The sequence below is a fragment of the Microtus oregoni genome, unplaced genomic scaffold (assembly GCF_018167655.1).
Source record: "Microtus oregoni isolate MIOR12 unplaced genomic scaffold, Mior012 000031F_ref0000149, whole genome shotgun sequence".
NCBI classification, from domain to species: Eukaryota; Metazoa; Chordata; class Mammalia; order Rodentia; family Cricetidae; genus Microtus; species Microtus oregoni.
This window is the reverse complement of record NW_024543090.1, coordinates 27,814,268-27,828,019: the sequence shown is the minus strand read 5'-3', so window position 1 is coordinate 27,828,019 and position 13,752 is coordinate 27,814,268. Positions and strand designations below refer to the sequence as shown.

The window sequence follows — 13,752 nt, the reverse complement described above, 5'->3', positions numbered from 1 at the left end:
TCTGGAAATGGTCTCTCCTGTCTGTAATGTTACATTTCCTAAAGCAGCTATGGTGTTTCCCCAATACCTACATTGTAGTGTGAGGTCAGAGACTCCACAGCTCTCTCGGGAGCAGACGCCTCAGAGAGAGACGCCATGCCCCGCTCCTGGGATGAAGCTCCGACCCAGGATGGACTAGGCTGGAATCTCCCCGGTAAGCGCACCTTGGGGTGCTACATACAGATGATTAGAGGTGGGCTAAATTAATATGTGAGAATTAGCCTAGAAGAGAATGGGCCAGGCAGTGTTTGGAGGAATACAGTGTCTGTGTAATTATTTCGGGGCATAAGCTAGCCGAGCAGGCGGCCGGGGTGCTGGGGACGCAGCCCTGCCGCCCCATATTACTACAGTTGGCGCCCAGACGTGTGGACAACTAAACCCACTTAAAAAACCTGAGAAGGCTTAAAAATAAGGGAGCGAGAGTTTAACACAGATTTTGCTGTTTGTTGGTGGCGTGCTGTAGAGAGATTTCCTGATTCGGCAATAGTAGCAGAAAAAAAAACGCTGTGTCATTTTAAAGCGCGACTTCCTGGGGCTGTGCCGCCATTGAGATCTCTGTCTGGCTCCTGCGGGAGACAGAGCTTTTGAATAGAGCATTTGGAGTAAAGTGCTATGATTTGTTTGATGGCAACTAGACTCGCTGTGTTCTCGGGTCTGCTCTGCTTGTTAGAGGCAAGCATGTGCTTTCATCTAAGAGAGGCTTCCTGACTCAGCTTTAGCTGCAAAGCCTGCAGCTCATTAAGAGGTCCTGCCACGAAACACTTAAACGGTGTTGACGAAAAGCTGAACACATGCTTTTTGGTTTTCAGCCGTAGCAGGAAAAAAGCTGTGCCGTTTAAAAATGCCGGCTTTCTGGGCTGTCCTGCCAGGACAAACTCTGACTCTTTTACACAGGCGGTTTGTGCGGTTTGCAAGCACAGGCTGCTGAAGCTCGCTTGCTGGCTACAGCCAGTACCTCAGCCATGAGGCTGGAAAGCTAAGGAATGGGCTGGATCCAGCCGGCAAAGCCACGCCTTTAATCCTACTGATATTGCTTGGTAAATTAAAGACTTGTGTGGTCAGAAAAAGAGAGATTACAGTAAAGAGAGATTCAAAGACAAAGAAAATTTCTAAATGGTTTGAAGTGTGTTAAAAATATATGCAGACTAAAATTTAAAGTTCTTAAAGTAACAAAAAAAAAAAAAGGAAGAGAGTTGTTGTGTGTGGTAGCACACGCCTTTAATCCCAGTGCCTAGAAGGCAGAGACAAACAGGTCTCTGTGAGTTCAAGGTGTCGTAGTGTACACCTTTAATCCCAATGCCTGGGAGGCAGAGACAGGCGGATCTCTGAGAGTTCAAAGACAGCCTGGTCTACAGAGTTACTTCAGGTCAAAGATACAGAGAACCTGTCTCAAAAAGCAAAAAGTTAAAAGTAAAAATAAACGAAATAGAGGTTAAAACAAAGCTGTACAAAGATGGAAAATACACAGAGAATCTTGATACTGTATGCTATTATGCTCTCTTTGAATTATTTGAATGCTGAGGAAGGAGCAACAGCTCCTAAAAGATATTTATTTATAAATACTGCTGAACTAATCCAACATAGATATCTTGAATTTGGATCTAAGGATATGATACTTTGGAAAAGAGTTCCTTATTTTGTTTTCACAGAGGATGAGACGCTGTTTATTTCTTCTATTCCGATTTGGTATGATGGACCACGTCCTCCTGAATGGTTCCTGTGCACGCCTTCAGAAAATTGCTTTGCTCAACTGCCAACTTAGATGAAACTAACACACAGGTTATAACATGAAAGACCTAATTAACGACGCCCCCATTCAGCAGGAAGCAGTTTGGAGAGAAATAACTGCGCCCATATTCCCAAAAAATGTTTATAAATGTTCTTTTACATTTAAAGGGGGATATGATATAGGTATGAATAATTTACATTAGTATAGATTTTGCTTTATTGATAGAGATTTAAGGTCAATTTTGTTATATGTATAAGTGTTTCTGATTTTGATTAAGGTATTGTGATTGTGTAGTTCATTTAAATATGTACTGTATAATTAAGAAATATAGGTTGTTAATGGATAATCATCGATAATAGTAAAGCTTGTAGTCATGTTAATTAGATTTTCTAGATATATAGAGATATATTTTAGATAGACATTCTTCATGTCTTTCAAAGATTACAGAATAGGACTTTTCATGACAATGAGACACTCTGCTCCTGACAGCACCAATCTACTTCAAGAGGAAGATGGGCATCGAAGAGGCTCGTTATGGAGTTTGATAGCCATTTGGGCAAGAAACTGCTCTTGCCTGGACTATTGCATAAACTGGACACAGAGAACCCGCAGAGAGAGGACTACTGAACTTGCCTAAGGTGAGATGATCTTTCGGGGTTCCTGATTCATGAAAGAGTCTGCGAGACATTCTGCAGGACACAACAGATAGTGACTGAACTGACTTTGCATTTTCCTGCTTTATGGAAAGTCTGCTGGATACCATGGGTCTGAAGGCTGAAGATGGATGCTCCAACGGTACAGAGGAACTTTGGGTGACTGTCCAGGCAGCGAGATGTCTCTGTCATTTCTAGAGTTTTAAAAGTTGCTTTTTTCTTGTTTGCTTAGGTAGTATTGTATCTTTCTGGAGTCTTTGATGGAGTTAAGAATAGTTAGTTATAGTTTTCCTTAGTTATGATAAAGATTATTGTAACTTTTACTTGATAACTGTTTTGTTATATGTAATTTTGCTATGTTAAAGCCTTTTTTTTTTTGTTTAAACCGAAAAAGGGGAAATGATGGAGGAAGGTCATTGGCCAATAAAGAAACTGCTTGGCCCTGTGGGTGGAGTAAACAGAACAAAATGCTGGGAGGAAGAGGAAGTGAGGTCAGAGACTCCACAGCTCTCTCGGGAGCAGATGCCTCAGAGAGAGACGCCATGCCCCGCTCCTGGGATGAAGCTCCGACCCAGGATGGACTAGGCTGGAATCTCCCCGGTAAGCGCACCTTGGGGTGCTACATACAGATGATTAGAGGTGGGCTAAATTAATATGTGAGAATTAGCCTAGAAGAGAATGGGCCAGGCAGTGTTTGGAGGAATACAGTGTCCGTGTAATTATTTCGGGGCATAAGCTAGCCGAGCAGGCGGCCGGGATGCTGGGGACGCAGCCCTGCCGCCCCATATTACTACAGTAGTGTATAATTTCATATGATATGTATGTGTAATCTCATGATTGCATCTCAATCTTCTGGGCACATATATCTATGGATGGTCAGGAAGATGACTTCTCATTCACTGTATAATTTTGATATATAGAAAATACTCTAGGATATACTTCATAACTAGATCTATTGCCTCATGAAAACTGTAAGACACTTGTAAGCCTGCTTTGTTCTTTTTACTCAGACTAACACAAGAAAACAATATCTTCTTAGTCTAAGACAAGTTACACACAATTAGCTTGTTTTTACCTCAGGGCAACTTCAAACTAGACTAAATGTTTTTGTATATGGATCATAAGTTAAAAACTTTACAGATATGCATAAGGTCAGAGTTGCAAATGTCTACCAAGGTTATTAACACAAAGCAACTTAAAAATCAGGCTAATTCTTTGCTTGCCTAGTCTGACTGATAAGACCTGACTCTCTCTGCAGATCTCTCTGTAGCTTGTGTCACCTGGGCACTGTGCCTCCAGCTTCTGGTCACAGTCTTATGCCTGGAACCTTGAAACCTTGTGTTGCCATGGCAAATGGCTCAATACCTTATCATTTACTCAGCGAATGTGCTGTGACCAACAGGATGGAACTCTTATAACTTTTTTCTTATTGCCTCAAGCGTACTGTAAAAAAATGTATTTCAGCTAGGTGAACAAAGAAGCAGGGAGAATTGGAACAGAGAATTGAAACAAAGGAGACCTAGAAAGAATTAGAACATAGAAGAAAATTAGAGAACAGAAAAATAAAGAGCATGACCTGAACAGCACATGTGTGAATTTATTCCATACCCTTCAGATAGAAAAACCTTAAGTTTAGTTCTTGCTATGCTGTGGAGCTTTTTTTTTCAAACCCTGGGGGTAGCCTTGAGAGCTGGTCTTTCAGGGCTACTAACACAGCACATATAGGCATGGTTCTGGCCTTATAAAAGGAGGAAGACTAGTCTTTAAAACTGGTTATCTCTCACAGGTGATGGCTTACCCATCGAACCCGGAGGTTGAGGTCATTGTCTGCTGCCTCCATCCACACAGTGGAGCTGTAGTACTTGGGCTGAGTGAGGGATTCTGGGGGAAGTGGGAGGCTGGGGAGGCTCAGCAGGCAGGGGTCTGAGGACATCAGCTCTTACTTTCTAACTGGGTAATCTAAATCTAAAGAGTGGGTCGGGGAGGTCAGAGCCCAACAGGCTGAAGTTGCAGGAGTTCTAAGGGGACAGGTGGTATCCTGTTACCTGAAAAGATGCCCCTCATGACAGAGAGTGGCATCATCACTCTGACTTGCCTTTGCTGACAGCCTGGTTTACTCTGATAGGATTCCATAACACAAAACTCTCAAAAATAGTCTTGGGTTAAAATTCTCACTGGTGGATCAATCAAGCAAGGGCAGGATTTTGTAAAAATTTCCAGATGCTGACAAATAGCAATAATCAATTCCAAATTATTGGGAAAGTGCACGAAGATGTAAGATATTCATTCTAATTGACAGTCCTGGAGCCCCTTATGCGTAGTAAATGCTCAGGAAATGTGTACTGCTAGACATAATAGAGGCAGTGATCTGAGCCACAAGACTTCTCTAGAAGTCACCCATAAGCGTGGAGAGAGGGGCTGGAGAGACGGCTCAGGCATTCAGAGCACTTGTTGCTCTTGCTGAGGATCTGGGTTCAGTTCCCAGCACCCACATGGTGGCTCACAGCCATCATAACTCCAGTTCCAGAGGATCAGACTCTCTCTTCCTACCTCCTCGAGCAGCAGGCACACACGTGGTACACATACATACAAGCAGGTAAATAAAAAATAAAAATAATCAATACATCTAAAAACAAGAGCGGAGAGAATACTAGAGAAGTTGCTAACATTATTTTTAGTAACATATTAGGGCAAGGATGGCCACTCTTCTTTTTGTTATTCAGGATTCCCGGGTACAGCTCCTGGCCATTTGGGGATGTCCTCCAGAAGGAAATCTCTGCTTCCTCTAAGCAGGCTCAGTGACCCAGGTCTCAATATTTGGATGAAGAACCAGGGCCCGTGATGCACTGAGTAAGGTTAAGGACACATCCTGAGGGCATCACCAAGGACCTGCTTCTGAGACTGTCACAGTTGGGACCTGTGGCAATGAAGGAGTTGCACACAGGAAGGAAGGCAGCTCAGCCTGGGGACAAAGAGCTCCTCACAGAGCCCCAAACCCTCCTGGGCCAATGACTTCATATCCGTGGACAGACGCATGCTCAGGAGACTGACTGCAGAATTTCCAGCTGGGAGATGTAAGGCAGGGCCCCAGGTGCGTGTGAGCCTGGGATGGCCCTTGGACAGCCAGGCTTTTCTGCTCCATCGCTGCCTTTCCTTTGAGATGTTTGGAAGCTTCAAAATATTGGAGGTGATCACAGCCAAAGGATCTGGGTTTCCAGCTGGGCCTGGTGGTGCGTGTCTGTGATCCCAGCCATAAGGAGGCTAAGGCAGGAGGATGATGAAATTGAGGATGACTTGGGCTACACAGTGAGACCCTGCCTCAAAATCAGTTGGTATTTTGAAGTAGCTAAAAAGTACTTATTGAACATCTTTGAAGTGTGGAATTAGGATACACCAGGCTTAGGCACCTGTGGTGGTTTGAATGAGAACGAAAAATTCCCCCTCCATTCCTAGTTAGTTCTCTGTTGCATGCTTATAGATCATAGGTGAGCTCTCAGCTACAGGTCCAGCGCTCAGCCTTCTTGGCCTCCTGCCTGGCTCCCACCTCGATGCTTACAGACCCCAACCCTCTGGAACTCTGAGCCTCCAAATGAAATGCTTCCTTTTCTAAGTTGACTTGACCAGGGCGTTTTGTTTCAGCAGTAGAAATGTAACTAAGACAGTACACTTAAGGACCAAGCTGACATTTCTAGCTTTGGCTACTGTCTGCACAGTGGCTGGGATGAACATATAAGGGGAAGGCGGGCTCCTTACTCTGGAGCCGGATTCCCATTGTGTTATTTATTGCTGGCCCGTCCTCCTTTTCCTTTGCTATTTTTTTTTTTTAATCAAGATGAGCAGGACACCTGTGGCCAATGGCACTCTCTGCTTTGGAATAACAGATGTGGAATTTTCATTTAGAACAGAGAAAGAACCACAAGAGACCGCAATATTTCATATGTTAGTGTTAATATAGTTTATTATGTATTTAAAAAAATAAGGCCCTCTCTGCAAAAAGTTTAGTTTGCAAGGACAAATGGCAGGTGTATGGTGAAAAATAATTGTCTTTAAATCTTTTTACTTGCAAAGGTTCAGGTGTAATTAAAAAAAAACTGTCCTTCTTTTTAATGAATAATTTCCTAAAAAATTGCACCTTATAATCTTCAATCAAATTAACGTTGAATTATATCAAGTGGCTACGCTAGGTCTATTGAGTTTCTTCCTGGAAACGTCATGAGATCGTCGCCTGGGAATGTTCAGAGCTTTAGAGTTTTATCTCTTATGGCATTGTATATGTCCTCAGTCATGGCTACATATGTTTTTGCTGTGTCATCCATGAAATACAAGGCATCCTTGATGACTGTGGGATTAAAGCCCTCTTCCATCAGGGTCACTTTGCGGTGTTTAAAAGTCCCAGTGATCTCAATGGTATCCTGGAAAAGGTCAGACAACCCACACGTTAGTTGTGCTTTAGAGTAAGCTAGGATACAGGGTTAGGGCGGAGACGGTGGGGGTTGGCAGCAGGCTGGCTTTTTGTCATGAGAGCTGATGGATGTGCATCCACACTGCCATTTTGCAGAAGCTCTGCACAGGGAGGGGGCAGATGTGAGGGATCTGTTTTAGTTCCTTAGCGCAGTGGTTCTCAACCAGTGGGGTGAGATCCCCACAAGGGCCGCATATCAGAGAGTCTGCATATCAGATACATACATTACAGTTCACAACAGTAGCAGAATTACAGCTGTGAAGTAGCAAAGAAAATAATTTTATGGGTGGGGTCACCACAACATGAGGAACTGTATTACAGGGTCACAGGAAGGTTGAAAAGCACTGACTGAAAGCCTTAGAAGATTCTTGTGGGGTGAAGAGCAACAGAATGCAGACTCTGAGTAGAGGGAGTGCTGGTAAGGTGAGCCATTCTGGCTGTGGTGGAATCAGGGTAAGGTGGGCCATCCTGGCTGTCATGGAAGCAGGAGAGGGGTCATTTATATACAGGAGATTCTGTTTTCCCAGTCCATCTATCTGCTAGGCTAAAGACTCCCTTCAGGGCTGAAGAGATGGCTCAGAGGTTAAGAGCACTGACTGCTCTTCCAGAGGACCCAGGTTCAATTCCCAGCACCCACATGACAGCTCACAACTGTCTGTAGGTAACCCCAGTTCCAGGGGATCTGGCATCCTCACACATACATACATTGCAGGCAAAACTCCAATGCACATAAAAATAAAGTTAAAGGCTCCCTTCAACATTATGAGACACATCTGAAGACGTTCATGTTTCTGTCTTTGCCATCTGCATGCAAAGCAGATGCCAGCCCTTGATATGTTCAACAGAAGTAGCCTTGTGCAACTCCGCACTACTCAGGACCCTAAGACTTTGTCAGGACCTCAGTTACATAACCACGGGGCTCAAAGTACATAACAGAAGACTGAACTGCCCAGCGATAGTTTAACACTTCCAAGTCACTACTGATGCTCAGTTAAAATCCCCCCATAGAAAGGGGTAGGGTCCAGCAGATTTTGTATTCTTCAGAATTAGAAACAATATGGGTGTGGACGTATCTCAGTGGCAGATTGCTTGCCTAGCACAGAAAGCAAGAAAAGTGAACCTGAAATGGGAGGGCTGGATAATTTCTGTTTGAAGTGTCTTTGGTACCACATCAAACACTGATTTTGTTATCTGCTAAGGTTACAGGTCAATAAACTGGACTGTTGTTTTAGTGGGGGAAGAGATTGAGATGGGATTTCTGTGTGCTCTATTTCTGGTGTTTTCCTGTTCTTACTGAACTCTGTCCTGTGACTGAGATAAAATTTGGCAAACCTGGTCACCATGGAGGGAGGAAAGGGTCAGATCCCTAAGCAGTGCCTGGGAGAGAATGGAACTTGGTCTGTCTTCTCACCTGTAGTCTCAGGAACCGAGGCCTCGCATAGCTCGGCAGGTACTCTGAGATGTGCTGAAAGAGCTTCTTTCCGTTGAACTCATAGTTTTCTTTTATCTTGATCGAGGCCATCCCAACTCGACCCTCATGGCCTGGAAAGAGGGTGAGAAGACATTAGCCGGCAGTTTTGTTCATGAGACTCTGCCAGCTCAAAGACCTGTGGACTGCAACCATAACAAACACTAGGTTCCTTTTGAATAGTTCTAATATTTATTTCAAACACATAGGCCCACAATTATTCTATGACGATCGCATGTGTACTAGGAATGTTAACCAATAATTAAGTAATAAAACTAATAATAGACCTAAGCTGACTCTTTAATAGTTGCCATGGCCTATACTCGGTGTATCCTCATTTAACCATAGCAACGACCTTATGAAGAGGGGCAGATGTGACCCCATCATTTCCAGGATGAGGAAACTGAGATTTAAATGCATTCAAGAACTCGTCCGAGGTCACACAGCAAGGACCAGGGGGCATCAGAGACTGATCCAGGTGGGTTGGCTTGGACTCCCGTGCTTGCGGCTGTCCCTATTCTTCTTAGCGAGCTACACAGAGCCCTGTAGGACACCAGCTGAACTGGTGGCTAAAGGGAATGTTTTGTTTGTCTGCTTTATTTTTTGATTCCAGCGAAAGGTTTTGTTTCGCCGTTGTGAATAGCTGAGCTGGCTTTGCCATTTGGTTTACAATGCTGGCTCTGTGGGGCTGAGGGCACAAATACCGCCTTTGAGACTTAGGTGTTCACTCAAAGTTCCAAACAGCTTTTCTTCTCTGTATTTCAGGGAGGCTGCAGGGCAGAAGGCTGAAGACAGGCGCAGGGTAAGCTGCTGTGTGTCCTTCCATTTATGCCCAGTCCTCTCAAGGGAACCTACGCTGCACAGAGAAAACTGCGCTCCACGGCAGGGCTGTTAGTGGAGAGGTGATTAGAACAATTACTATTGTTTGCTTGTGAGGACAGTGGTAATTAGGGATTAATATATTTTCTACCTGATCCAGCAGACCCAGCGGGAGTCCGGGTCCACTTCCCTGAACTACTTAGCTGTAATCAGAGAGGAAGGAGCCAGTCTTGGTCACCTGGGCTCCAGCATTTGAAATCTCTCCCATGGTGATGTATGTTTACCTATGTTTGCCTAAAGAAGGCCAGAAAAAAAACCCCGAAAGGACTTATTTATTAATTTATTTAATTTATTTTAAAGAAAGAGGTACTTGCTCATTTGTTTCTCTCTGACCTGAAGAAGGAGGGCAGGGTGCCAGACTCTTTTTAAATAGGGGTCCTTCGAGCTGGGTGGTGGTGGCAGCAGCGCATGTCTTTAATCCCAGTATTCAGAGGCTGGCAGAGGTAGGTGGATCTCTGAGTTTCAGGCCAGCCTGGTCTAAAGAGCTAGTTCCAGGACAGCCAGGGCTGTTATACAGAGAAATGCCGTACAGAAAACCAAACCAAAACAAACCAAAAGGGGTCCTTCATAGCTGCCCAGCTGATGGCCGCCCAGCTGTGGAAACAAGCCCATCTGATGGTTGGTCCCTCTGGCTACCAATTTCTGGGCTGATGTCCTCTTCCTGATCATCAAACTGTTTAGGATGGGTTGCTGAACACAGCTGTTCCTTGTTCTGACTGTCCAGGGAGGGCCTCTTGCTTCTACGCAGTGACTGCCACCCCTAACAGACAGGCCCACTCAGCAGATTCTAGATCCCAATTCTAGATGTTCTGATGGGTTAGCGCTGGGGTTTCCAAATGGTCACATCAGCGCCTTTCATACTTCAGTGGGACTTTTGTTTGTACTTTTTGTTTTAAGATTGGATCTCACTCTATAGTCCAGGCTGGTCTGGAATGCACTACAAAGCTTTGGCTGACCTTGAAGGGACTGACACTTCAGCCTACTGCGTGCTGAGGTCACAAAGTGCACCACCATGCCTGCATTGTTTTTGAACTGTGTAAAATATGAAATTCATCGTTTTTAACACTTCAGTGGTGTTTTGTATAGTCACAATGCTGGCCAATTAGCATATATTCTAGGATATTTTCATGGTGTCTAAATCAGATTTGAATGTGCGTGTGTGTGTTGTCGGGGGAGGAGCTGGGGATCAAACTCAGGGCTAGGTGAGTGCTCTGCCACCGGGCCACACCCCTAGCCTAGGGTTATTAAGAGTCACCAGAGGGACTTAAACATGCACTGCTTCCTGAGCCCACCCATCCAGCAACATCTGGGTGGGCCTGACACACTTCGATTTTAGCAAGTTTTCAGCTATGATGACCTGAGACTCCTCTTTGAGGGATGCTGGGCTTTCAATGCACTTTCCAGAATTTCTCAGCTCCTTAAGAAGAGTTTTAACATTTAGCACTTAGAAGCGTACCCCCCACTCAGAGGGGGTGGTCACAGCCTCCAGTGTCACAGTGGCTGACAACTGTGACCTGGACCCTTATGTCACCTCAGCTAAGGGTCCCTCCAGATCAGCTGTCGTCTCTGTGACCTGAGATGTGGCTATGCTTGCTATCCATCACTGTCACATGACCACAGGGAAGCAGGGAAGAAAAACGCCCGCCCTGTAGCTGATGGGAATGGAAATCAGCCCACCTACTATGGAAATCAGTACGGTGGTTTCTTGAGCAAAAGTAGAAGCAGATCTAACATGTGACCCGGCTAGCCTGTGACTGGGGGTTTAGCCAAAGGACCCCAATGCATCTGAGAGACACTTGCACATCAGTGCTGTTACAGCGTGGTCACGGCAGCGAAGGCATGGAAACAACCCAAGTGAATAAGAAAGTGGGGTATGTACACCTGATGGGATAATTTTCTAATGAAGACTGAGCCTAGGGCATCTGCAGGGAGATGGACAAACTGGAGGTGGTTATACTAAGGGAATTAAGTCAGCTTCAAGAGGGCACCTGCAAGGTATTTTCTCTCATTTGTGGTTCTTGGATTTTACAGATTATATATAAAATCATGTATGCATATATGACATGGACCTAGAAATCTGGGTGGCAGGCAGATGAGAAAGGGAAAGTGAGATGTACGGAGACTACGCTTTACATGTAATATGGACTTCAATGCAATATGTACTTTACATGCAATATGGACTTCACATGTAACATGGACTTCACATGTAACATGGACTTCACATGTAACATGGACTTTACATGTAATATGGACTTTACATGTAATATGGACTTTCACGGAAATAAAAACAACTTTCACACAAACAAATAAAATGCTGTAGCAAGGTAAACAACTTAAACTAGGTTCAGGAACTTCCGGCCCTGCCAGAGTAAGCAATAAAGACAGCCGAGAGTCACTCTTAGACACACCAACTGCAAAGACTCAGGCAAAAGAAGCAAAAACCAGCTGGGCTGCCTGGACTCAGTTTAGACCAACCGAGTTCCCAGCAAAGGACCCTCTCTGACCCGTTGGGCTGCCTGTAGGCTGCGTAGTTGCTCCAGGTTTCCAATGTGGTGAGCTGGCACCTGTGCTGGGGTGGGCCTTGGCGATGCAGCTGTCTCTGAGTCATTTCTGTTCCTCTAAGCAACCCCTCCCCCAGATTCCTATAAGTAACCTCAGTAAAACTCATTGGTTCACCAGGTTGGAATTTGGTCTCTCAGGGGTTCCCTGATGGGGTGAGCAGAAATGCTTGTTGCATCTCCCGGGGAAAGTTTTGTCACATGGTGTTTGGCACCGTCAGTGTGCAGGGAAGGGGGCTTTGGATTTCTACTTTGAATAAATGACAAGAATCCCAAACACTCAGTTTTTGGGACGATAAGAGCTTGACACCTTATGTTTGGGCACTGACTGGGAGAATTTGGTCCTCTCTAATATCTACAATTAAAATGACTGATCATTAACACAACTCTACTATGCATTTGAATGAATATATTTGGTATTTATGAAATTAGCTCTGACAATTTCAGCTGCAAGGCCAGTGTTATTTCTAGTTTGAGGGACTTTTGAAACAGCCAGCAGGGTTGGAGTCAGGCTTCCTCCCACCCGGCTGGTATACCTCAGGGCCTCCACTCAGTGATGATGCTGAAATTCAGGGTCTGGTCTGGTCTTAGGAACCTGCTCTACAAGAAGAGGCTGAACACAGTTTACCCCCTTCCCAGTTGTCTTTCTAGAAGCTGTAATTGTTCCTCCTTGCGCCTTCTCTTCAGAGGCAATTCACCACTTCACAGCCCTCAAGCTCCCAAAGCGTGCCAACCAGAGGCCTGGAAAACAGGAGACCTCCTTTGCCTAAGAACCCTAAATGAAGCAGCCATTAAAGCACAGAGGCAGGCCCAACATCAGGGGCACTGAATTACTTTGACAATGGTGCCCGGTGCAGAGAGAAACGCCCTGACCCCTGGGGATTGACAGCGGCTTCAGTCTCCAGGCAGTGGGAGAAAGCAAGACTAACTGTGGCCTGCTACTGTGACTCTACCCAGTGTCTGCGTGGGTTCAGACAGATCTGTGGTGCCTTTTACCTACCTGGCACGGGCACGCCATAAACGTTCACTTCCTCAACAAAGTCAACCAGTCCTATGATGTCAGCAACTTCAGTGGTAGCTACGTTTTCTCCTTTCCACCTGGGAGAAAAAGGAAGGGTTAGCTCAGGCCACGCTTGCTTTCTGGTCAGTGTTTCTTTTAGACCACGGTGAGATGCTGGCATTCCCATACTGGTCCCCTAAGACCCCCAGCTCACTTGTGGCATTCTGTTGGAAGCAAAAGGGTATAGACCTAGCTAACATAATGTGGGATTTCAATCTTGTCACACAAAACACCATCAATACCATTGTGTTTGAACATGAAATCCAGATGTGGCTAAGAAAGTTACTGGATGCCAGAAATAATCTCAACTTCTGTTAGCTTTGTTTAGGTCTCTCACTTTTTCCCTTTAACATCTTATTTAATTCAGTCAGTAAACTTCTATTTGGCAGAATTTCATAGTTGTATTTCAAGTTCTCACAAAAGCAAAGCTTTTATTTGAAAAGAAAAAAAATCACAGTTTTATTACATAAAGATTGCAATGTTAAGGTCTAGCCAGGTGCTATTTTTCATTTACTTAGGAATTAGGGGTTTTATAAAAATACCCTTTAGGTTTCTCAAAAGTATCTTTGTGTGCGTACCTTCATGTATGCGTGCATGCGTGTGTGTGTTTAAGTGTGTTTAAGTGTGTGTGGAGGCCGGAGGAGACCCCTTGAGTGTTTATTTTCAGGTACTGTCCACTCTTTCAAAAAGGAAAGATCTCTTTTCATTAGCATGGAGCTCAGTGTGTTGGCTAGGGTGGCTAACTGCCCAGTAGGCTCAGGGATCTGCCTGTTTCTGCCTCCCCGGGGGTTAGAGTACAGACATGCAGCGTTAAGGCCCAGGTTTGTAAATGTGGGTTCTGGGCACTGAACTCTGGTCCTGGTGCTTGGCAGGCAAGCACTATACTATCTTAAGGAGGGTGAGT

General features: G+C 44.8%; 1 protein-coding gene across 1 annotated transcript in view; it reads right to left on the bottom strand.

Moving 5' to 3' along the window:
• Window positions 1-6,352: 6,352 nt before the first annotated feature.
• Slc27a2 (solute carrier family 27 member 2) overlaps window positions 6,353-13,752 on the bottom strand; it is a 32,415-nt gene continuing 25,015 nt past the window's right edge. The window contains exons 8-10 of the mRNA XM_041679245.1: window positions 12,789-12,886; window positions 8,295-8,425; window positions 6,353-6,833 (exon numbers count right to left, since the gene is read on the bottom strand). Coding sequence (XP_041535179.1) covers window positions 6,657-6,833; window positions 8,295-8,425; window positions 12,789-12,886 — 406 coding nt within the window. The 3' untranslated portion in view covers window positions 6,353-6,656. The remainder of the gene's footprint in view (window positions 6,834-8,294; window positions 8,426-12,788; window positions 12,887-13,752) is intronic.